We start from the raw sequence: 26,762 nt of genomic DNA, 5'->3' as shown, positions 1-26,762 counted from the left end.
GGGTGAATGTTATCCTCTGCTACAGTTTGTTTTCCTTTTTTTTTGCAATGTTGCAGGTTATATAGCCGTTTTGCTCTAAGTTTCACATATACTCCAGCTTGACAGCTGGTATGTCATCTAGTCCAGCATAACGTCACTTTAACAGGACATATGAGGTATGGACATCCTTTTGCTGGCTATGTATGCCCGCCTTTAGACTTCTAAAGGCTGGTTTAATTTTCAGAACTACGGACTAACCTTCCTGATGCCTGCAGTTGTATACTTGTTAGCCCATGATATGTCCACCACTGTTTTTGTACTTTCCTGTTGATGTGTGTTTTCAATAAAACCCTTTGTACAAGAAGGATCTGTTCAGTTTGGGACTAGACGCTCTATCCCAGCCTTGATGAGAAGATCTCGTTTACACTTCCTCCTTTTGCATTTATCCCGAAAATCATCAAGAAAGTAAAATACTCCAGGGCAAAAGTAATTTTAATTGCCCTCTACTGGCCAAAAAGGTCCTGGTTCATGGGATTGTTGAAACTCAGCATTGTCGACCCCTGGAAACCGCCCTGACTGGAAAATCTCATCTATCAAAGGTCCATGAGACATCCGTAAGTGAGCCAAAGATAAGAAGATTCCCATCCTGGGATTTATCCACTGTCTTGCAAAGCTTTTGTAGAGAGCCTTTCAAGCCTCTGGAGAATTGTTCCAAATTATTAACCCTAAAAACAGTACTTCTGGTGGCTCTTGTTTTAGCCAGATGGGTTGGTGAAATTTAAGCCCCTTCTATTGCCGAACCCTTTTGTATTATTACTCAAGATAAGATTACGCTTCAGCCTTTCTTTCCCAAAGTGGCTTCAAATTTTCATAGGATGGAGGAAATCAAAATTCTGTATTTTCTGTGGTGATCTAAAAAACGCTAAAGAAGCAGAATTCAATAATGTTGTTAAGAACTGCTTGAGCGCACTAAAGACTGGGATCCTCTGCTAGTTTATCTGTGCTATACTTGGGGCCCAAAAATGGTAGTAGAGCATCAAAAAATACTATCACCAGACGGATGTAGTCAGCGATCAAAGAAGCATATCAAGCATCTTCTTTGACAGCACCGTCAGGAATTAATGCGCATTCCACAATATGGGCTGAAAGGGCCGGAGCTTTGCCTCTCCAAATCTGCAAAGCCACAACCTGATCTAGTTTCCAGATGTTTGTGAAACACTACAGGTTAGACCTGCTCTCGAGTCAGGATTAGTCCTTTGGCAGAAAAGTACTGCAGACTGTGGTCCCGCCCTGATCAGGCAGTTCTATTATGTCATGGAAGATGACTTGGAAAAACAGTGCTATCACCCGTTTTCTCTTATCCTTATTGTGATTTTTTTTTTTTCAAATAAATTTTTATTAAAGGTTTTGTCATTTTACATAAAACATCATACAAACAAAAATTCAAAAATACAAATAAAATACAATAGCCAGTACTTGTGTCCTCACATATTTCTGATTTTATCGCACAGTTTCAGAATAAGTACAGAGCAAAAACTGGCAACAAAAGAAAACCTTTAAACATCCAATGATTATTGGGTTAAGCCAAAAAATTACATGCCAAGCCAAATGCTCATTTTTTGATTATGCATTGTTATAGTGAGGAAAATTCCTGGTATTTTAACAAACTTGTCAAAAAAAAAAAAGAGAGAAAAACTGTAAAAAATCATGATATGTGATTAGAACCAGAGGCTCTAATAGGCTTCAATAAAGGGTAGGCTTGAGGCGCAGAGCACTGCACCCTGATCCCACCTAGTTGTGTGACACATTATCACATTATCATACTGATTCTCCTCCTGGCCAATCAGGAAGCGGGTCAAAAGAAGCCATCCTATTGACCTATGAGAAGGGAGGCGGAGGAGACGCATGGAAAACCCGGGACACGGAGGAGTCTGAGGGGGGAAGCCACCGCCTCCATGGGAAGCCTGGGACACTGAGGAGTCTGAGGGGGGAAGCCGCCGCCACCTCCACCTGTCAGCACAGGGTAAGTGAGCTGGCTACGTGGTCAGGTCCGTCTGCCACCCCCCCTGACCGATGGAGCACCAGCCGCCACTACCCAATATACAAGTCAGAGGATCATTGTGAAGAACTACATTGCCTTGAAATTTTACACATTTTGTCATGTTACAACCAAAAAAGCATGCATTTTATTGGGATGTTATGTGATAGACCAACACAAAGTGACACTGAATTGTATAGTGGAGGGAAAATGATAAATGGTTTTCAGATAAAAAACAAATATCTGAAAAGTGTGGTGTGCATTTGTATTCTGCCCCCTTTGAGTCAGTACTCTGTAGAACCACCTTTCACTGCAATTACAGCTGCAAGTCATTTTGGGGTATGCCTCTACCAGCTTTGCACATCTAGAGAATGACATTTTTGCCCATTCTTTTCAAAATAGCTTACGCTCTGTAAAATTGGATGGAGAGCTTCTGTGAACAGCGATTTTCAAGTCTTGCCACAGATTCTCAATAGGATTTAGGCATTGACTTTGATTGGCCATGTTTTTTTTGATAAGGGTACTGGGTAAATGTAAAGTACATAACAAGTAGCAACAGAAACATGTACATAGTGTATATACCCAAATTCAGAAGTGTGCAGTTCCTGGTATCAAGCTCATATAATATTTTTACTGACAAAACTTAAAACGGGAGGGAAAAAAAAGAGAAAAAGGATCTTTCTCCGAGATTGTTTGTAGGCAAATGCATCGAATGTTTCAGCTACATGTCATATATAATGTAGGAGAAGCCCCAAGCTCAGGAGGAAACTCGAGAAACAATAAAAGGGTCTAGAACTGTAGCAATCTATCCATCACTAACTGTGGGGGAGCAAGGTTAGGGTTATCCAACCAGTTCTGCCATATAATTAACATAGGTAATCCATTTGGCCCTAGTAGGCACATCAGATGCCAGCCAGAAGCATGCTATAAGTTTCCTAGCCAGGTATAGCAGTCTGATTACCATAATGTAAATACCTTTTGGATACATTTTAGCATCAATCGCTCCTAGGAGGCACACTAATGGGGTAGATGGCATGGGCATTTGGGCCAAAGTGGAGATAGTCTGCGTTATTTCCATCCAATATCTGGTAAGCTTTGGACAGTGCCAGATCATACAGTATGTATGTATGTATGTATGAAGTCTCCCATATGGATGGTACCCTCCCCCCCCCCCCCAAAAAAAAAATCACGCCAACCAAAAGGCCCCCACATTCATTATTTTATATCATGACAACTAAAGGGGACCCGTCGTGGCTCTATACATGTATATAGGCGTATAAAGAGGACCTGTCATGGCTCTATACATGTATAAAGGAGTATAAAGAGGACCTGTCATGGCTCTATACATGTATAAAGAGGACCTGTCATGGCTCTATAGATGTATAAAGAGAACCTGTCATGGCTCTATACATGTATAGGAGTATAAAGAGGACCTGTCATGGCTCTATAGATGTATAACGAGAACCTGTCATGGCTCTATACATGTATAGGAGTATAAAGAGAACCTGTCATGGGTCTATACATCTATAAAGAGGACCTGTCATGGCTCTATACATGTATATAGAGGACATGTCATGACTCTTTACATGTAAAGGAATATAACGAGGGCTTGTCATGGCTCTATACATGCATATAGGCGTATAAAAGGACCTGTCAGGGCTCTATACATGTATCCAGGAGTATAAAGGGACCTGTGAATTGCCGGCGGTCACAATGTCTTTTGCGCAAACTCAACTCAATGTACGCTAATTGTGTTTTTTTTTTTTTTTGGTACCAAAAATATGTAGAAGAATACATATTGGCCTAAACTGAAGATTTTTTTTTTTTTTTTTTATAAATTTGGGGGATATTTATTATAGCAAAAAGTAAACTTTATATATATACACACACACATTTTTTTAAATTGTCGTTTTTAATGTTGTTTATAGCACAAAAAATAAAAAACGCAGAGGTGATCAAATATCACCAAAAGAAAGATCTATTTGTGGGGAAAAAAGGACATCAATTTTATTTGAGTACAATGTCGCATGACTGCGCAATAGTCAGTTTAACCACTTAAGACCCGGACCAAAATGCAGCTAAAGGACTTTGCCCCTTTTTGCGATTCGGCACTGCGTCGCTTTAACTGACAATTGCGCGGTCGTGCGACGTGTTTACCAAACAAAATTGGAGTCCCTTTTTTCACACAAATAGAGCTTTCTTTTGGTGGTATTTGATCACCTCTGCGGTTTTTATTTTTTGCGCTATAAACCAAAATAGAGCGTCAATTTTGGAAAAAATGCAATATTTTTTACTTTTTGCTATAATAAATATCCCCCAAAAATATATATATAGAAAAAAAAATCCTCAGTTTAGGCCGATACGTATTCTTCTACCTATTTTTGGTAAAAAAAATTGCAATAAGCGTTTATCGGTTGGTTTGTGCAAAATTTATAGCGTTTACAAAATAGGGAATAGTTCAATTGCATTTTTATAAAAAAAATTGTTTTACTACTAATGGCGGCGATCAGCGTTTTTTTTTCGTGACTGCGACATTATGGCGGACGCGTTGGACAATTTTGACACATTTTTGGGACTATTGTCATTTTCACAGCAAAAAATGCATTTTAAATGCATTGTTTATTGTGAAAATGACAATTGCAGTTTGGGAGTTAACCACTAGGGGGCGCTGATGGGGTTATGTGTTCCCTGAAGTGTGTTTACAACTGTAGGGGGGGTATGGCTGTAGGTGTGACATCATCGATTGTGTCCCCCTATAAAAGGGATGACACAATCGAAGCTGCCGCCACAGTGAAGAACGGGGAAGCCGTGTTTACACACGGCTCTCCCCGTTCTTCAGCTCCGGGGACCGATCGCGGGACTCCAGCGGCAATCAGGTCCGTGGGTCCCGCGGTCCCGGAGCTTCGCGCGCGCCCGCGACCCACGGCTGGGTACTAGTACAGGACGTACATGTGCCCAGCCGTGCCATTCTGCCGACGTATATGTGCAGGAGACGGTCCTTAAGTGGTTAAGCAACACAGTGCCGTATCGCAAAAAATGTCCCGGTCATTAAGTGGGCAAATCCTTCTGGTCCTTAAGTGGTTAATCAGGGCTGGGCAAGGCAAGTCCCTCTCAGGCCGTCATGTCTCATAGAACTTGTGATGTGTGTTTGTACTTACAGTTTTGCTTCAGACTCCACCACCACATGCGGGTTTTTACTTGCCACATGTTGCGAATTGTCACTTACGTCACCTGCCACACGTTGCGGGTTGTCATTTGCCACACGCTGCGGATTGCCACTTGCCACAACGTCACCTGCCACACGTTGCGGATTGCCACACGCTGTGGATTGCCACTCGCTGCGGTTTGCCACCTGCCACACGTTGCGAATTGCCACCTGCCACGCGTTGCGGATTGCCACCTGCCACGCGTTGCGGATTGCCACCTGCCACATCACTTGCCACACGTTGCGGATTGTCACGTGCCACATCACTTGCCACACGTTGCGGATTGCCACCTGCCACACGTTGAGGATTGTCGAGACATCATCTGCCACACGTTGTGGGTTGTCACTTGCTGTGTCCCAGAATAAAGGTAGGCAGCAGAGAGATGTTGTAATCTCTCTGCTGCCTGCAGCTCCAGTGCACAGTGAGGGCAGAACTGCAGGGCGGCAGTGAGAGATGTCATCATCTCTCTACTCCCCTGCCGCTCACTCGCTGACTGCTCCTCATACCCCCCCTTTCAGTGTTCTGCCCGCTCCTGTCAATTCGCCACTAACAGCAGCAGCGGTGGCGGGGCTCCTCACTGCGCCGCTCGTTCCTGCCCGCCCGCTCCTGTCACACTCACCACTAACAGCAGCGGTGCCCCTCACTGCACTGCTCACTCGCTGACTGCTCCCCCGACTCTGCGAGTGTCCTCTCAGGCAGCCCGGCGCTGCGCTCCTCACAGGCAGCAGAGCAGGCTGATTCCAAGGCCATTTCCCATTGATCTCCATCTATGCCTCCCACATCAGTGGACCAATGAGTTCTGCATTTGAGAAGAGCAGGGTTCTGAATTGAGGAGACTAGTGTTGAATAAGCTTGTGATATTACACCCCTACAGTTAGTTGCCTGCAGAACCTCCTGAAGAAGTAAAGATTTAGCGACAGATAAACCAACAGTCTGTGTCTGGGTTTGTAGCACGTGCCGGAGTTGGAGGTATTGATAAAACTGTTCCCCTGTTAAGGAGATCTCCCCGCACAGTCGATCAAATGACTTAAGTACACTACCGTCATAGAATTGTTTAAAAAAACAGATCCCTTGTTGTGTCCAGAGGGAGAAACCCCATAGTTTAAATAGTTCTGGATAGTTGGGATTGTTCCAACAGGGGGGAAAACGCCTACAGGCCAACAATAGCTAATGTCTTTCTAACTGCCTTCCTGACCCTTTGAGGGGGAGCTTTTCAGAGAACCTACAGCAAAAAAAAAAGGATGATCCAGAGTCTAAAACAAGGTTAAAGTGGACCTTCAGTAATTTTTTCAACTTTACACCTTCTGCCCTTGTTTTAACTTTGGATGGTAAAACATTTTTTTTCTGCTAGTAAATACCTTATACAGCCCACTACCTGTTTCTTGTCTGGTAAAAAGCATAGGCTTCCTGGCAAGCTCTCTCTCGCACTCTCGTGAGAGTTTGCCAGGAAGGGAGGGGGGATCAGTCATAAGAGGGCCAATAAGAGCTGCAGGGCTGAAGAGCTGGAGGTGTGCCTCTGTGTAAACTCTCAGACGGAGGGTGTCCCTCCATCGGAGAGGACAGAGGGACACATGGTAGACTCATCTCCAGATGGTAACCAGCTGTTAAGACTGGGCCATACTAACACATGAATATGCTTTGATTTAAACCATTCCATTGCAGCTCTGGCTCTATGTTTATACGCAAATACGGTGTGACAAAAAGTATTGTAATGACCGCCATTTTATTCTCTAGGGTGTTAGAAAAAATATACATATAATGTTTGTGGGTTCTAAGTAATTTTTTAGCAAAAAAAATGATATTAACTTTTAAAAAAGTTTGAAAAATGGGTCAGATCCTTAAGTGGTTAAAAAATAAAACTCATCTATTTCATTTTAATTGGCCATTTATGTCCTGGCAGTGTTTTACGTTGCAGTCATTTGTTTGGTATCCTCACTTTTTTCAGGAACATTTGCAAAACTGTACATTTGTACTAATGAGAACCCAGAGCTGTAAATTGACTGTTTTGCTATAATCTGTTTGCACCATGTGTAGTTATGTGCTCATATCTACCAAGAATCAATACTTACTACTTTTGTAATGAACTTACAAAATAAATGTCTGTCATTGGTATCTCATCTTCTTCAGAGCGTTGACTTCCAGTTTCTTCACCTGAATATGCTCTTGCCATACAGCCAGAAGCTTCTCTGTAGGAGTAGAAAAAAACAAGTGTTGCATTTTTACAGGAAACATCTTTGGCTTGACCAGAATTTCATTAGCAGCAAGCATAACTTTTTAAATGTTTTGGTAAATGATGGAAGCATTGTGGGACGCAGCTTGGGAAGAAGAATTTAATAAAAAGAGGGGGAGCTTTTCAGAGAACCTACAGCAAAAAAAAGGATGACCCAGAGTCTAAAACAAGGTTAAAGCGGACCTTTAGTAATTTTTTCAACATTACATCTTCTGCCCTTGTTGTTTTAACTTTGGATGGTAAAACATTTTTTTTTCTGCCAGTAAATACCTTATACAGCCCACTACCTGTTTCTTGACTATTAAAAATCCCAGGCTTATGACATCATGCACAGTTCTCGCTCACTCTCGTGAGAGTTTGCCAGAAAGGAAGGAGGGATCAGTCATAAGAGGGCCAGTGCGAGCGGCAGGGCTGCAGAGCTGGAGGTGTGCCTCTGTGTTTCTGTATAAATCCAGGAAGTGAACAGGCAGCAGCTTCAGCTGCCCATAGTTAAAATAGTTGCAGCCAGACTCAGTGGAGGGAGATTTCTGCAGCATATTTGGCAAGTATAGAATCACAGTATATATAAATAATATGGAAAATTGGAAAGAAACTGCGCTAAATAAAACAAGAAAGAAAGAAAGAAAAACTGCAATGAAATCACAGTCTATTCAATCCGAGAGCTGCGATTACCATGTAAACAATAGATACAAAAAACAAACAGTGAGAAAAATATAAATCGAGCTACCTCTAAACCGTGTGAAACAAATGTTTGAATCACAAAACTATGTGATATATATTGATATAAATCATAAACTATGTGGTATATGATAGTATTATATAAATAACTAATATACCAAAAAACAAGAGAGCTTGATAGCCACTAGAGGGCACTATATAGCACTCTCAAGTCCCTCAATAACAGTGAAACAGTGAAACATTGATAATATTGATAATGAACATCAAAAAAATTTGGATTAGATCATGAACAGCATATAATAGGTAGTCACTCCCAATCTTGCAGTTCAGACAGATACGATCCTTAACATTGGGTCTCATCCACCAGTGATTAAACTTCACCAACATCAATGCCCACCATGTAAAAAACAATAACAGCTCCACATAGCGCATTAAATGAGTAAAAAAGATTTATTAAAAGTTGTATTGCACTTACAAAAATCAATAAGAACATCAATACAAATGATGGCTATGTGCACATGTGAAACTGTCTCCGTGCAAAAATAATGTCCATAAATAATGTAGTAAAACCAATATGAAATTAAATCAAGTATCAATATAAATAAAAAATATAAAAGCAAGCACTAAGTGCAAATATGAACGTGTATCCAAAAACAGTGCAAATTGTGCAAATGATGAAACTGGACCAAACTTCATGCAATTAAGTGGATGTGGATTGCCACCTCACATGTCACCAGATGTGGTTTGCCACCAGATATGGCTTGCCACCTGCCACTAAAAAATGTTGTCACCTGCCGCGGTAGCCGCACATGCCAGTGAGGGAGAACAGCAGTAATGCGGGGTGGGCGGTGAGAGATGATCTCTACTCTCTGCTTCCCCACCACGCTGAAGTGTAGCAGCCCCGCTGTGTGGGCGGAAGTGCCGAGATCCGGGCGGGCGGTGAGAGATGATCTCATCTCTCTGCTCTTCCCGCCTCGCCACAGTGTAGCAGCCCAGCTGTGTGAGCGGAAGTGGCGAGATCCGGGCGGGCGGTGAGAGGTGTTATCTCTCTGCTTGCCCCGCCGCCGCACCTCACAAAGTGCAGCCTTTGCGGCCTGGCTGCAAAAAGGCCACGGCCCGGTAGTGGGCCGCGGCAAGGGGGTTGGGGAACCCTGCCCTAACAGAGTCCTCATTTAAAAATGTGCCTCTAAAGCAGAAAGTATACACTTACCTTTCCTGCTGCCAATGTTCAACTGAAAAGCAACCGCTGGGTGAAGTTTTTTTAAATCGTCCAAAAAGGTCTATACCCTGTTTACCATATAGTACTCACAGGTTCCTCTGACTAACCCCAAAGTCACTTTAAAAAACAGTAGTGGCACATTCCTAAATTGTGACTTAAAATTCAAAGTCACTTTAAAGGTTATTTATACTAAGGATATTAAAGTAGCCCAAAGTGTTATTTATTTTCCAAATATATCTAAAGCAATAAGAACAAAGCCGTTTTAATTACCTATTCACAAAGCTCAATCGACACGTTAAAGACCTGGAAAAAAGATGCCTCATGCCTAGGTTTCGGAAACCATGTTTTTTAGTTTCTGAGGAGGCCTGAGATTTTTCAATCCAAGATGGATGCCTCCTGCCTAAAATTATTTGGTGGAAAAAACACCAATTATGGGTTGACAGTGTGTGAGAAAACAGAAAAACCCCTCTCAAGTGTAGCGTTAGGTAGTCTTTTCTGGTTAAAAGAAATGACATCAGATGATTCAATTAGATGTGTTTGCACTTACATTTGTATGGTTGCTCAAAACCACTGCTGAATGGCAGAAAAAAAAGGAGAGAAAAGTGCCACTACCCGAGCGTAGCATTTCTTAAAACATATTGGTAAAATTAGAAATAAATATGCACTCACGTTTAAGAGACATTAAAAAGCTTATAAATAGGTCTCCAGCAGGTGGCAACCTTCCAGGTGGTCAACGTGGATGTGATGTAAGGTGCTTGGAACCAGCAAGTTGATGAGGGGAACACCAGGAAGAGCCAGCAGAAGCAGGAGCTCTTCCTGTTGTTCCCCTGGTTAACTTTCTGGTTCCAAGCACACAAAGAACTGGTTCATTTCAAGGTTTGACTTTAGATCTCATCGGGAGAGAACAGGTACCTGCTCCTACTTCTGGCTCAGTTTGCCGTAGCGAACTGAATCGGAAATGTGGCCCCCCCTTTCTCCACAGATTTCTGGGACAATTCACATGTCCCAGAAGACTGCGGGCCATTCACAAAAGTGCAGTGCGCTTTGCGCATGCACAGTAGGGAACCGACTGTGAAGCTGAAAGGCTTCACTGACAGTTTCCCTTAGTCAGGATTGCGGTGCCAGCACCCAATAACCGATTGAAGAATTGGCTCATGCCAGGACACCGCTAGATGTCTGGACAGGTACTGTCCAGGCATCTAGCGGTGTCCTCGCATGAGCCAATTCTTCAATCGGTTATCGGGTTATTCTACGTTCAGTAATGTTTAGCGTCATTTAACTTGCTTCTTGTGTGTGCATGGAATCAAGGATCTACTGCACTGGGAGCACCCAGCACTGGAGAAGAGAGAAAAAGAAAAACGACGAGGCTTTCAGAGTAGATTACACAAATGAAAAAAAAAAAAAAATTATTATGATAAAATTATGAGTAAACCAAAAATGTTATCGCTTCAGGCTCCCCCCCAGCTGCTGACTTTTAATATTAGAGCACTTGCCACCACCTTCTAGCTCTGTAGCAAGAAAATCACAGTGATTACTATAAGGTTGCCAGCTTTCTAGCTGTCCTTCACAATCAGTGGTTATTAGCAGTGGCCTTGCTACAGGGATTGCCCCCCCCCCTCCAAAGCTAAATTAGGCTGCCGGGCAATGGTGGAACTACCATGGTCACAGCAAGTGGGCCCCAGCATTCTGCTATCTAGGGGGGGGCCTGACAAGTGGAACAGGACCACGCTGCCCAGGGCTGCCATCAGGGGGGCAGCCCATAGACATGTAGGGTGCCTGGGCGTCCCGAGGGGCCCAGATGCCCATGTGGAGTTCACTCGCTGCGTGTGCCGGGTTACATAAACCTGTAGAGCCTTATTGCCAGTGTCCAATGAGGGCCCTTTCCCCCCCACCTCCCGGCTGCTCAGTACTGTGTGTAAAATATAGTGCAGCACTAAAAATACAATAAGTAAAAAAAAACAGAAGAACCCTTTAGGGTGCAAACATAAAACACTGTTAAATCTACGAAAAAAGCAGCAAATCAATAAGTCCACCTTATAAAGTTAAGGGGCCAGATTCAGAAAGATTAGCGTATCTTTCTGCAGGCGTAGCGCATCTCATATATAACTCAGTCAGGTGAGTAGTGTATTCTGAAAGATCTTACGCCCGAAGTTGCAGCGTAGCGTAGCGTAGCGTATATGGGCGGGCGTAAGCCCGCCTAATTCAAATGTGGCTGATGTGGGCGTGTTTTATTTAAACTACTTGTGACCCCGCGTAATTGACGTTTTTGACGAATGGCGCATCGCAGTCCGTGAACGTATCCCAGTGCGCATGCTCCCAATTACGCCGCAAATAGTCAATGCTTTCGACGTGAACGTAACTTACGTACAGCCCCATGCGCCGGGCGTACGTACGTTTGTGAATCGCCGTATCTACCTAATTTGCATATTCCTTCGCGTAAATCTACGGAAGCGCCACCTAGCGGCCAGCGTAAATATGCAACTAAGAGATCTTAGCAAAATTCCGGCGTATCTTGTTTTCTGAATACAGAAAAAAGACACGCCGGTGCATCCTAGAAGTTACGCGGCGTATCAATAGATACGCCAGCGTAACTACTTTCTGAATCCGGGTCAAGGTGTTTAGCCAATATATACAGCCCTCAAAAGTGTGGAGCTGCAGCTGTATACTGAGCTCTATGTATAACCAGCCCTCAAAATTTTCGCTCGCCTGCTTGCATTAGGTGAGCCGAGGGCGAGTGTGGAGCCACATCGGAAGGGGGGGGGGGGCAGGCGCCACCAGCAGGTGGGGTTGAACAGGAGCCAAATCTCCTCCCAGCCTCTGCCCCGTCATTCTCTTAGCAGGACCTGGCATATAGTGGGAGTCAGCAAAAAAATAGATGAGGTAGGGCAAGGGCGGGAGCTGACAAAGTTTACTTTTTCTATTAACAAGCTGGTGATTGGTTGCTCGGACTGTCTAGCAGTTAACTTTGGCAGGTCCTGCTCCCCTGTCCAGTGCTGTGCTCCGCTGTAAGTCTCTCTGCATCCTTAATCAGGTAAAGTGTAATTCACTGGTTTTCATTTTTTTAATGCTATATTTGATATAGCATTAAGCTATTTATTTAACAATGCAGTATTTAATTTATCACAGTCAGGACAATGAAATATGCTTTATGTTAAAGTTGTTGTTGTTGGGGGCGTGTCTGACTTCCGGAATGTGAGGAGCTCCCTTTCTGCACTAAGACACCGCACATTACTGAGCCTAAAACTGCTTAGCTGCCTCTGTGTAAGGGGCTGAAAATAACCTCATCTGATGCCCCACCCATAGGTGGTCAAATACAGCAAAAACATGCCACTACTGCTGAAGGAGAAGACGTCCCAATCATCCCAGGAAGCCAGGGACGGACTGACCATTCGTGCATTCAGGCACTACCCGAGGGCCCCATGCCACTAGGGGGCCCCATTAGGGTTGCCAGGCTCAGTAAAACCAGGGATAGTATGTAAAAATCTGTGTTTTTTTACATCTGTCCCTGATATGTCCGATAGCGACATGCTTTTGATGTGAAAATCCTGAGATTTTAGCTGCCCCGCCTCTGCACTGCCTTCTGGCATGGTGGCCATCTGTAAGCCTGGGGGCCCCATGATCTTCTATTGCCGGGGGGCCCCATGAGTTGTCAGTCCACCCCTGCAGGAGGCCCAAGATGGCAACCGCAGCTTGCATCCAAGAAGCTGCTTTTTACACACTGCTGATGAGACCTGGCAGGAGGGGGAATCCGAGTGGCAAAGCTCCCATTTCCCCAGTGGTGACTGTCCTGCAGGGTGACTCCTTAGCCAAGGAGGAAGATTCTCCAGCTCTGCAGGTAAAGGAGCCGACTCAATCAGATCATGGAAGCCATTAAAACTTGTCAATTCTCCTTGACTAATCATATTGACATGCTCAGGGTGGATTTCTCACTACTGAAGGAGGATGTACACAAGCTGAGACATCACATTTCTAATGCTGAGCAGTGTATTAGCTCTATGGAAGATGACCTGTTTCCTGTCCCAGCTGCCATCAGAGACACCCAGGAGGAACAGAAATCCCCAGCTGCAAAGCTTGGGGAATTAGAAGACCTTCTGCGTCAGAGAACAGACAGCCAGCCAGAAGAATTCCCGACAGCCTGGATGAAAGAAGCCCTGGAAGGATGCTTTCTCTTCATTATTCGCCATTGAACAGGCTCATAGAATTCCCTTATACCGACCCCTTTGCACATTCTCCACTTTTGTGATAGGAATACGGACTTGCGAAAAGCTCAGAAGAAGGGGGATTTCAAGTATAATATTAATGTATATTTTAGGGTTTAGTTAACCTGCTGGTGGCACTGGGGTTCACTTTGCAGATGGCTGCAGTTCCAGTGTCCACCAGCGGGTGTCTCCCAGAGGCCAGCAGGTTTTGATCGGCCACACCTGGCTCCAGCTGCCAGGGGGATATTTAGGGCTGCACCTCCCTTCCCCCAGGGCGTCATGATTCTGGTCCCTTCCTTGCTGCCTGTGCCTGATCCAGTTTGTACCTCTCTGCCTTGTTCCTGCCTCCCCCTGCCTTGCTTCTATTCGAGTACCCTGTTGAGATCACACTTTCCTGGAGGGGAAAGTGTGCTTGTCCTGAAGGAAACCGACACTTTACAAAGCATGGTTTGTTTAAACTCGTTACTCCCCCCAGTGGTGGCTTTAGAGAAGACACTCACCCAACATATAGGAAAAGGTCCTTAAACATTGTTTAGGACTCTTAACCACTTACCTTGTTCCCGCTGCAGGTTTCTCTGCTGAAATCAGACAGACCAATCTTCACCCATCACAGCAGGCTTTGTGTGCCAACCTTCAGGGATATGGGTTCCTATTTAAAGGATACCTCTCCCCTGGGCCTTGTAAAAGACTCTTACCAGGATTTTTAGCGAAGTAGCGAAAGTGCTGGATCCTAGAGCCCAGTCCTCCACAGAGACATTACAGGCGACGCCTCGTGCATGAGGCCCGGATCCCATCCAGTTTTGGCTTAATTTTAGGCGTCTTGGATGGGTCCGAAAGCATAGCTCTTTTTACCTCCAGAGGGTATCTTTGGTAGAGCTTTTCTTTTCAGCATCCAGTGTCTAATCACCGCTGGTGACCCTTCTGGAGAGAGTTTGCTGCACTGAAAGTAAAGGGGCTGAATAATTTTGTACGCCCAATTTTTCAGTTTTTTATTTGTTAAAAAACTTTGAAATATCCAATAAATTTCATTCCACTTCATGATTGTGTCCCACTTGTTGATTCTTCCAAAAAAAATACAGTTTTATATCTTTATGTTTGAAGCCTGAAATGTGGCAAAAGGTCGCAAAGTTCAAGGGGTCCGAATACTTTCGCAAGGCACTGTATATGGACCAAACTGTATGTGGGGATGAAGGGTTATGCACAGCTTGGAGTTGGCTCACTGCTTGTCCTGTGCCTGAGCACTACCTAACAGGTGCTGAATAGAGAGCTGTACAGCTGTGTGCCCCGTCTTGACTTCTATGATTGGTGGAGCCTACTGCCTCATCCTGGGTCCCGAAAAGTCATAAGCCTTTTTTTTGGTGGAGCCTCTTGCCTAATGTTGGCTCCCTGGTATCCTAAAGTTGGGCCCTGGTAGCTTGCAAGACTGCTCAGTGCTCATGGGGGACTGGTCTGGAGACAAGTTGTTAGACAGGAAAGGAAAAGGAAAACTCTTGAAAGCTTGTCTAAGTGTTAAGTTAGTACAATATAAAGCTATCATTGCATACCGCATTACTCTCATATATTTTAAATTATTTTTTATATATGGAAAAGAAATTGGAAGCAACTGCGCTAATGAAATTCTAATGCAATGAGGTAGTCCTCCTAAAGAGTACTAATCTGAAAAAAAGCTGCACCTTACTGTGTACGGTGAAACAGTGAAAACATAAAGAAAAATAACAAGATGCGCTAAGTATGAACAAAATATAACAACATGTAACAAGTCAATGTCCATAGATGAAAGTGGAAAAAAAGATATTTTTTGATGAAAAAAAGTCTTTAAAGGAACGGCAAAGTTTCTATCCACCCATATAGTGAAAAAACAAAAGGAGATGAGCCAAATGATCCAAAGAAGATTCCAAGGATAAGAGGTGACTATCCCAAAGTAGTGATCCACCACCAAGAACAAATTTAGCCTCTTACCGGATGTCCGGCGGTCTCTTAACTAAAAGAAGACCCCAGAAAGCATGATAATGGAAGAACCACTGGAGATCAAATTGCAGGTGGGCTGGGCTGGAAAACAATCTTTATCCCGTTCCAGTGCTTACGAACTCGATCAACAGGTCACATGAAAAGACATATAGGGACCGCAATAGTGTAATACCATAGGCGTATTTATTTTAAAAGAAGTCAAAAACACACTTACATTAAAACAATGATAAAAGGGCATGTCAATTGGAGCTCCGGCCGGAAGCTGACCAAAAAACCCGTTCAATAATGAAGAAGTCGTGCAGGTATGCGGGGGGTGATCCGATGCAGCACTCGTTCCGCCCGACCGGTTTCGCGATAAATCGCTTCCTCTGGGGCACGGGTGACACACCGGATCAACCCCCCTTAAATAACAAACATAATTGTGGGATAGAGCAGCACCACGGGCGCGCATGCGCAATGGCAGCGCAGACCAAGCCTCGATCTGGGCCGCCAGTGGAGCGCAATTGTAATTAATACCCCGTGGGCGGATCATAGCAAAAACCACACAAATTCTCGTGTGGAGCGCCAGAGGGTTGACAGACCGACCGAGAGGCAACAGGGGGAATCAATTATGTATCCCCGTGTGTCCTCCTCCGGGTCTAATCCGTCTCGTTCTGGAACGCAAATGCGGTACTTCCGCATGTCGTCATCGCGCGCGTACGTCGTCACGCGTCAGCGCGAGACCACGCCTGCTGGAAGTCAGTGGAAATCATGGGCCAATAGACTGCAAAACAGTGCGGGCCAAGCCTCTGTTTGAATTAGAGGAAATAACCACACACTAGATGCAGCGATTGGACGAGAGCGCCTCACTACAGGAGGCACAGAGGCCCAAAAAGAAAAAAATCTCAAAAGAAAAAAATATACCGAAAATAATATCTGTATGGCACTACAGGGCGAGACCAGCTGGCATCACAGGTTAACCCCCCAAGTGCCAACAGAAATCATTTTAATTTCTTAAACTGGATATGGAAAAAGAAAAATTTGTTATAGAAATATTTTTACATTAAAATCAATATTGAGAAATCTTTTTACATTAAAATCTCATGCTGTACGAGCTTATATGTAATTGCAACATATAAATTACTCGGACTGCCCTCTCTATTACCTTTCAAGTAAATATTATGAAATTGATATGCATTGAAACTCCTACTAGTGCAGAAGTACTACAATAACATAAAATAGCAGTGTATAACTACAGCATAAAAAGAATAGACCATAAACATGAATCTTTGGAAAATCATATAAATATTACAATAAAAGGAAATGGTATTTCATATATTATAAAATATTTAACTATGTCAGAAAAGGGGACAAAATTTTTTTTTAAGAATTATTAATAAAAGCGTTAATGTCTGTGTCGATATTAAGCCCGAAAGGCGTATATGTTTTGACACGGTAAATCCACGCCATTTCTTGTCTGGAGATTTCCCGGACAAGATTACTGCCCCTCCAATGGGGGCGATATTTGTCAATCCCTTTAAATAGGGTTTTGGAAGGATCCCTATTGTGCTTCAGATCGAAGTGTCTTGATACCGAGTGCTTGTCATACCCACTCCTAATCTTAGAAATGTGTTCATTGAGCCTGACCGATAGTGCCCTCTTAGTGCGGCCAATGTACTGAAGCCCACAAGGGCACTGAATGAGGTATATAACCCCTTTTGTGGAGCAGGTGATCAGGGGCTCAATGACAAACTGTTGTTGGGTTGCTGAGGACTGGAAAGAACAAACCCTCCTGTCCCTACAGCTATTCAAAGAACAGACTTGGCAGCGTTTGCACCTATAATAACCAGTCAGATTCTCCAAAAAGGTCCTAGCAGCCTTAGGTGGGTCCTGTACACTCGGTGCAATGCGACTACCTATCGTAGAGGCGCCCTTAAAAATCACATTTGGTTGTGTTGGAAGAATAGGCGCTAAAACTTGGTCTGTGGTTAAAATGTGCCAATGTTTCTTTATAAGTTTCTTCACACTAAAATGTTGTGCAGAGAAGGTTGTGATGAAAGGCAAAGAGAATCTCTCATTTTGAGCTGCTGGAATTTTTTCTGCTAATAAGGAGGCCCTTGCAGTATTCCTGGTTCTATCCATAGATTGGGTCAAAGAGACCGTATCATAACCCTTCTCCTCAAACCTTTTAGAGAGCACTAAAGCTTGACTCTCAAAGACTTGATTTTTGGTGCAATTTCGTTTGAGACGCATAAATTGACCTAGGGGTACAGATTTTAGCCAAACTGGAAGATGACAGCTATCCAAAGGTATAAATGAGTTACGATCCGTAGGTTTAAAAAAAGTGGATGTAACGAATTCCCCATTCTCAATGGTGATCTGAAGGTCCAGGAAATGTATGGAATGTTGGCTAGACTCAAAGTTAAGCTTGATGCCCCTGGTGTTCAGATTCAACTCTGCCATGAACTTAGTAAGTTCATCACCACAACCATCCCATAGGAGGAGGACGTCATCGATATACCTACGCCAAAGTAGAACCTCAGGGCGGCGGTGGTGATCGATGACGTCCTCCTCCCACTTAGCCATAAAAAGATTGGCCAAGCTTGGAGCGTATTTGGCCCCCATCGCCACGCCCCTGTCTTGCCTGTAAAAGACATTGTCAAATAGGAAATAATTGTGGGTAGCTGCGTACCTCAATAAATCCATAATGAATTCAATTTGGGGTTTAGGAAGACCAGAATCCCTATCTAGATATAACGAGACTGCCTCTAATCCCAATTGATGTGGAATAATCGTGTACAAGGAGGCCACGTCTGCTGTGACCATCCATGTACCTGATTTGGGGGAGATGCCAGCAAGTGTGTTAATCACCTGTTTTGTGTCTCTAATATATGATGGGATTTTCCGGACGAGGGGTTGAAGAAAAAAGTCTATAAACTTGCCCACCCGGGACGTGATAGAATCAATACCACTGACGATAGGTCGTCCCGGGGGGCAAGTCAAGCTCTTGTGTATTTTTGGCAAATAGTAAATAACAGGCGTTCGTGGGGCACTAGGCACCAAGAACAAAGTCTCTTTACTATTCAAAATGCCGCAAAATGCCCTATTTATAGGGATTGACAAATATCGCCCCCATTGGAGGGGCAGTAATCTTGTCCGGGAAATCTCCAGACAAGAAATGGCGTGGATTTACCGTGTCAAAACATATACGCCTTTCGGGCTTAATATCGACACAGACATTAACGCTTTTATTAATAATTCTTAAAAAAAATTTTTGTCCCCTTTTCTGACATAGTTAAATATTTTATAATATATGAAATACCATTTCCTTTTATTGTAATATTTATATGATTTTCCAAAGATTCATGTTTATGGTCTATTCTTTTTATGCTGTAGTTATACACTGCTATTTTATGTTATTGTAGTACTTCTGCACTAGTAGGAGTTTCAATGCATATCAATTTCATAATATTTACTTGAAAGGTAATAGAGAGGGCAGTCCGAGTAATTTATATGTTGCAATTACATATAAGCTCGTACAGCATGAGATTTTAATGTAAAAAGATTTCTCAATATTGATTTTAATGTAAAAATATTTCTATAACAAATTTTTCTTTTTCCATATCCAGTTTAAGAAATTAAAATGATTTCTGTTGGCACTTGGGGGGTTAACCTGTGATGCCAGCTGGTCTCGCCCTGTAGTGCCATACAGATATTATTTTCGGTATATTTTTTTCTTTTGAGATTTTTTTCTTTTTGGGCCTCTGTGCCTCCTGTAGTGAGGCGCTCTCGTCCAATCGCTGCATCTAGTGTGTGGTTATTTCCTCTAATTCAAACAGAGGCTTGGCACTGTTTTGCAGTCTATTGGCCCATGATTTCCACTGACTTCCAGCAGGCGTGGTCTCGCGCTGACGCGTGACGACGTACGCGCGCGATGACGACATGCGGAAGTACCGCATTTGCGTTCCAGAACGAGACGGATTAGACCCGGAGGAGGACACACGGGGATACATAATTGATTCCCCCTGTTGCCTCTCGGTCGGTCTGTCAACCCTCTGGCGCTCCACACGAGAATTTGTGTGGTTTTTGCTATGATCCGCCCACGGGGTATTAATTACAATTGCGCTCCACTGGCGGCCCAGATCGAGGCTTGGTCTGCGCTGCCATTGCGCATGCGCGCCCGTGGTGCTGCTCTATCCCACAATTATGTTTGTTATTTAAGGGGGGTTGATCCGGTGTGTCACCTGTGCCCCAGAGGAAGCGATTTATCGCGAAACCGGTCGGGCGGAACGAGTGCTGCATCGGATCACCCCCCGCATACCTGCACGACTTCTTCATTATTGAACGGGTTTTTTGGTCAGCTTCCGGCCGGAGCTCCAATTGACATGCCCTTTTATCATTGTTTTAATGTAAGTGTGTTTTTGACTTCTTTTAAAATAAATACGCCTATGGTATTACACTATTGCGGTCCCTATATGTCTTTTCATGTGACCTGTTGATCGAGTTCGTAAGCACTGGAACGGGATAAAGATTGTTTTCCAGCCCAGCCCACCTGCAATTTGATCTCCAGTGGTTCTTCCATTATCATGCTTTCTGGGGTCTTCTTTTAGTTAAGAGACCGCCGGACATCCGGTAAGAGGCTAAATTTGTTCTTGGTGGTGGATCACTACTTTGGGATAGTCACCTCTTATCCTTGGACTCTTCTTTGGATCATTTGGCTCATCTCCTTTTGTTTTTTCACTATATGGGTGGATAGAAACTTTGCCGTTCCTTTAAAGACTTTTTTTCATCAAAAAATATCTTTTTTTCCACTTTCATCTATGGACATTGACTTGTTACATGTTGTTATATTTTGTTCATACTTAGCGCATCTTGTTATTTTTCTTTATGTTTTCACTGTTTCACCGTACACAGTAAGGTGCAGCTTTTTTTCAGATTAGTACTTTTTAGGAGGACTACCTCATTGCATTAGAATTTCATTAGCGCAGTTGCTTCCAATTTCTTTTCCATATCTTTTTTACGTTTACAATTGCAGCTTTTTTTCTATTTCATTATGGATATATTTGATTTCCGCTCTAAACGAGTCGTTAATCTAGAAGGGGTTTTTGATACCACCCCTAGTGTACCAGGGTCTGATGTGGGAGGTCTGTTTATGCGGTTGAAAAACCTAATGGTTGCTGAAATACACACCCAATGGGATATCGCATTTTTGGAAACCTACGTCAAGGCCTCTATGGTACCTAGGAGTTTGAGATGGGAAGTGTCCCCCCAGCAAGGAGATACCGATGTAGCTGGGTGGTACAAATATTTTAATGATTCAGGTGTTGCCTTTCTGCGATTCCTCGGTCAAAGGAGGATTGATAAGTTGGCTACCCTGGATGATGAAATTAAATCTGTTAAAGAATTACTTACTCCTTTTAAAGATAGTGATGAATATAATAATCATTCCACTAGTTTACTCAAAACACTTGACAAAGAGGAAAGGGAACAGAAAGCCAAAAAGAAAAAGAAATTTATCCGAGATAGTGATGACTATAAGTCTGATCTCGTTTTTCTATGGCAAAAAAAGCTTTCCCCTAATAATGAAGGTGATTCAGGGATGGATACCACATCGCAGTTACCTGTTGGTTCCACCCCCTCAACTATTTCCTTTGCCTCACAACCACGGGTATTAACATCACACCCACCCCAACAAGGTGTCCCAACTTATGTATTCAAAAACACTACTAGGAAGGGGAGGGGCCCTCCAAAGGGACCTAACCAGAAGGCAACTTCTTCCAAAGGACGATCTTATGTTAATAATTCAGGGAGGGGTGAGACAGGTTATGAACAGGCCCCACCTCCCCGTATGTGGAACAGGGGCCCCGACTATTATAATTTTCCACCTCCCAGCATGAATTTTTCAGGCCATAACTATGGGCCACCACAGGATGCCGGCCATAGTGCTTTTGGGTTTAATATCCCTACTCACAATCGATTTATGCCCATTTCTGATTATGATAATGGTAATGGACCTTTATCTAATAGGGGGGCCTCTGGATTCACTCACCAGTCTAGGAATCCACCTGTTTTCCCTTTGGGTTATCCTGAGGCATTGAGCAGTCAATATGGCCCTACCCAAAACTATTTTAACCCACCTGGTAACACATACAATCAGAATTGGGATTTTCGCAGGGCCCCTCTCAGCCAGAGCGGCAATATAAAACGAGGAGAGGCACCCGAGGGGGGAGGAGGGCCCAGTCGGCCAAAACGAAAGAGAACTTAGGTATTGGCATCTATAATCTCAGCAAACAAAAATTGTCGGATACAGAGAAACAAATTTTGGATAAGGGACTGAAATATGCCCCACCCAGAAACCTGAGTAAATTCCAAACATACATGGACGTCCATAAATTTACTAGAAGGCTCAGTATCAAACGACATTTTCTTTCCAACCCTATTTCCAGCCAGCAGACTACTAGTGAATTCAAACATACACCATTGTCTAATGCTTCTCTATTCAATCCCCCAGGATCCTTAGCGCCCAGCATTAAGGTATTTAGGGATATAGTTTTGAAAGACCTAGATTGTCTTAAAATCAACAAGGCCAATATGAATAGTGATTTGAAAAAAGGACTAGAGTCATTGTGTCAAAACAAATCTTTAGTCATTAGACCTGCAGATAAGGGTGGGGGGATCGTTGTCCTCGACCAGTGTGACTATCTGAAGGAATTACATCGGCTGGTTGATGACACTGACACCTACACCCCTCTAAATAAGGACCCTCTACGTGGGTATAAAAAAGATCTTGAGGTAATAGTGAAGCGGGGGTCTCAATGCGGCATTTTGAATAGTAAAGAGACTTTGTTCTTGGTGCCTAGTGCCCCACGAACGCCTGTTATTTACTATTTGCCAAAAATACACAAGAGCTTGACTTGCCCCCCGGGACGACCTATCGTCAGTGGTATTGATTCTATCACGTCCCGGGTGGGCAAGTTTATAGACTTTTTTCTTCAACCCCTCGTCCGGAAAATCCCATCATATATTAGAGACACAAAACAGGTGATTAACACACTTGCTGGCATCTCCCCCAAATCAGGTACATGGATGGTCACAGCAGACGTGGCCTCCTTGTACACGATTATTCCACATCAATTGGGATTAGAGGCAGTCTCGTTATATCTAGATAGGGATTCTGGTCTTCCTAAACCCCAAATTGAATTCATTATGGATTTATTGAGGTACGCAGCTACCCACAATTATTTCCTATTTGACAATGTCTTTTACAGGCAAGACAGGGGCGTGGCGATGGGGGCCAAATACGCTCCAAGCTTGGCCAATCTTTTTATGGCTAAGTGGGAGGAGGACGTCATCGATCACCACCGCCGCCCTGAGGTTCTACTTTGGCGTAGGTATATCGATGACGTCCTCCTCCTATGGGATGGTTGTGGTGATGAACTTACTAAGTTCATGGCAGAGTTGAATCTGAACACCAGGGGCATCAAGCTTAACTTTGAGTCTAGCCAACATTCCATACATTTCCTGGACCTTCAGATCACCATTGAGAATGGGGAATTCGTTACATCCACTTTTTTTAAACCTACGGATCGTAACTCATTTATACCTTTGGATAGCTGTCATCTTCCAGTTTGGCTAAAATCTGTACCCCTAGGTCAATTTATGCGTCTCAAACGAAATTGCACCAAAAATCAAGTCTTTGAGAGTCAAGCTTTAGTGCTCTCTAAAAGGTTTGAGGAGAAGGGTTATGATACGGTCTCTTTGACCCAATCTATGGATAGAACCAGGAATACTACAAGGGCCTCCTTATTAGCAGAAAAAATTCCAGCAGCTCAAAATGAGAGATTCTCTTTGCCTTTCATCACAACCTTCTCTGCACAACATTTTAGTGTGAAGAAACTTATAAAGAAACATTGGCACATTTTAACCACAGACCAAGTTTTAGCGCCTATTCTTCCAACACAACCAAATGTGATTTTTAAGGGCGCCTCTACGATAGGTAGTCGCATTGCACCGAGTGTACAGGACCCACCTAAGGCTGCTAGGACCTTTTTGGAGAATCTGACTGGTTATTATAGGTGCAAACGCTGCCAAGTCTGTTCTTTGAATAGCTGTAGGGACAGGAGGGTTTGTTCTTTCCAGTCCTCAGCAACCCAACAACAGTTTGTCATTGAGCCCCTGATCACCTGCTCCACAAAAGGGGTTATATACCTCATTCAGTGCCCTTGTGGGCTTCAGTACATTGGCCGCACTAAGAGGGCACTATCGGTCAGGCTCAATGAACACATTTCTAAGATTAGGAGTGGGTATGACAAGCACTCGGTATCAAGACACTTCGATCTGAAGCACAATAGGGATCCTTCCAAAACCCTATTTATAGGGATTGACAAATATCGCCCCCATTGGAGGGGCAGTAATCTTGTCCGGGAAATCTCCAGACAAGAAATGGCGTGGATTTACCGTGTCAAAACATATACGCCTTTCGGGCTTAATATCGACACAGACATTAACGCTTTTATTAATAATTCTTAAAAAAAAATTTTGTCCCCTTTTCTGACATAGTTAAATATTTTATAATATATGAAATACCATTTCCTTTTATTGTAATATTTATATGATTTTCCAAAGATTCATGTTTATGGTCTATTCTTTTTATGCTGTAGTTATACACTGCTATTTTATGTTATTGTAGTACTTCTGCACTAGTAGGAGTTTCAATGCATATCAATTTCATAATATTTACTTGAAAGGTAATAGAGAGGGCAGTCCGAGTAATTTATATGTTGCAATTACATATAAGCTCGTACAGCATGAGATTTTAATGTAAAAAGATTTCTCAATATTGATTTTAATGTAAAAATATTTCTATAACAAATTTTTCTTTTTCCATATCCAGTTTAAGAAATTAAAATGATTTCTGTTGGCACTTGGGGGGTTAACCTGTGATGCCAGCTGGTCTCGCCCTGTAGTGCCATACAGATATTATTTTCGGTATATTTTTTTCTTTTGAGATTTTTTTCTTTTTGGGCCTCTGTGCCTCCTGTAGTGAGGCGCTCTCGTCCAATCGCTGCATCTAGTGTGTGGTTATTTCCTCTAATTCAAACAGAGGCTTGGCCCGCACTGTTTTGCAGTCTATTGGCCCATGATTTCCACTGACTTCCAGCAGGCGTGGTCTCGCGCTGACGCGTGACGACGTACGCGCGCGATGACGACATGCGGAAGTACCGCATTTGCGTTCCAGAACGAGACGGATTAGACCCGGAGGAGGACACACGGGGATACATAATTGATTCCCCCTGTTGCCTCTCGGTCGGTCTGTCAACCCTCTGGCGCTCCACACGAGAATTTGTGTGGTTTTTGCTATGATCCGCCCACGGGGTATTAATTACAATTGCGCTCCACTGGCGGCCCAGATCGAGGCTTGGTCTGCGCTGCCATTGCGCATGCGCGCCCGTGGTGCTGCTCTATCCCACAATTATGTTTGTTATTTAAGGGGGGTTGATCCGGTGTGTCACCCGTGCCCCAGAGGAAGCGATTTATCGCGAAACCGGTCGGGCGGAACGAGTGCTGCATCGGATCACCCCCCGCATACCTGCACGACTTCTTCATTATTGAACGGGTTTTTTGGTCAGCTTCCGGCCGGAGCTCCAATTGACATGCCCTTTTATCATTGTTTTAATGTAAGTGTGTTTTTGACTTCTTTTAAAATAAATACGCCTATGGTATTACACTATTGCGGTCCCTATATGTCTTTTCATGTGACCTGTTGATCGAGTTCGTAAGCACTGGAACGGGATAAAGATTGTTTTCCAGCCCAGCCCACCTGCAATTTGATCTCCAGTGGTTCTTCCATTATCATGCTTTCTGGGGTCTTCTTTTAGTTAAGAGACCGCCGGACATCCGGTAAGAGGCTAAATTTGTTCTTGGTGGTGGATCACTACTTTGGGATAGTCACCTCTTATCCTTGGACTCTTCTTTGGATCATTTGGCTCATCTCCTTTTGTTTTTTCACTATATGGGTGGATAGAAACTTTGCCGTTCCTTTAAAGACTTTTTTTCATCAAAAAATATCTTTTTTTCCACTTTCATCTATGGACATTGACTTGTTACATGTTGTTATATTTTGTTCATACTTAGCGCATCTTGTTATTTTTCTTTATTTTTTATATATACTTATTTAGTTTTTTTCAGTGGTATGATTTAGTGGTGAAATTAGTGCCCCCCCAGCTTTGACAGTGGTATCCTCTGTGCGCCCCCCCCCCCCCCCCATATATTGTTGTTAGAGTTGCCACTGACTATTAACCTATACAATTCAAAATAAAGTAAACTCTAGTTCGCAGATATTGTGAAATTGTATTATGATGCATAAACTGGACCCATATTCTGACTTCTTATTCATTAGCAAAAGGAAAGGGAAAGAGTAACATAGGTAACCAACAGACCTATCAAATATTTAATCTCACCCATGTTTCTCTTCTTCTGGTTCAGCAACAGTGCTCTGTTCCCATGACTTCACTTTCACTGTGACCTGCTCAGCCTCATCATATGCTTGCATCTCATGGGTTCTAAAAGTAAACAAGTGAGATCAATAACTATAATTGAATAGTTAAATTGGTTGAAAAAAGTCCATCTAGTTCAACCCACAAATTAATTGTGTACAATTAATACATGTTGCCCAAAATCACAGCATATCATTAATGAGCAAGGATCCAAAAAGTAGAAAAAAAGAGCTTAGATGTTAATAATAAAATAGTGGAAAAGTAAAAAAGAAAATGGGATTGGTCTGAGAATATTTTTATGCAAGTACAGAGTAAAATGGGATTTCTGACTTAACATGCAAACCTTTTTCTAGGAGTACTATACAGGACACAGGAAGCTAATTAGGGAACATTGGTTATGCTGCTGCCTTTGGAAATTTGAACATTACATTTGGTATTAAAGGGGAAACAGCAGCCGAGTACAATACCTCTCACTTCTAGCTTCCCTAAATGTTGTTAGTAAGCAGTAGCACAAGTGAATCATAAGACTAGAGGGGAGGAACCTGTGTCATATAATGTATTCTGGTATTACTTAATGAACATTTGAACAGGATCAGATGACAGCCTCGCAAATCTGAGAAACAGATGTATGATGCTGAAAAGCCACCAACTGATCTACAGGAGTGTGCGTTTATCAGGAAAAGGGGAACCTTGCCATTGAGTTCATAAGCTAGAATAATGAGCTGCCAAATCTACCTATGGGAATATGAAGCAGGCTGTCCCCTAAGGTG

The 26,762-nt window shown here is 43.1% G+C and overlaps 1 protein-coding gene across 4 annotated transcripts in view; it reads right to left on the bottom strand.

Moving 5' to 3' along the window:
• Positions 1 to 26,762, bottom strand: part of PIP5K1C (phosphatidylinositol-4-phosphate 5-kinase type 1 gamma) — a 486,720-nt gene that overhangs the window by 47,586 nt on the left and 412,372 nt on the right. For all 4 annotated transcript variants that reach the window (XM_040322323.1, XM_040322302.1, XM_040322309.1 and 1 more), the window contains 2 exons: positions 25,957 to 26,058; positions 7,313 to 7,409 (listed from right to left, as the gene is read on the bottom strand). In XM_040322323.1, the coding sequence (XP_040178257.1) occupies positions 7,313 to 7,409; positions 25,957 to 26,058 (199 nt within the window). The remainder of the gene's footprint in view (positions 1 to 7,312; positions 7,410 to 25,956; positions 26,059 to 26,762) is intronic.

The sequence above is a fragment of the Rana temporaria genome, chromosome 1, assembly GCF_905171775.1.
Source record: "Rana temporaria chromosome 1, aRanTem1.1, whole genome shotgun sequence".
Classification (NCBI taxonomy): domain Eukaryota; kingdom Metazoa; phylum Chordata; class Amphibia; order Anura; family Ranidae; genus Rana; species Rana temporaria.
This window is presented reverse-complemented; position numbering and strand designations above follow the sequence as displayed.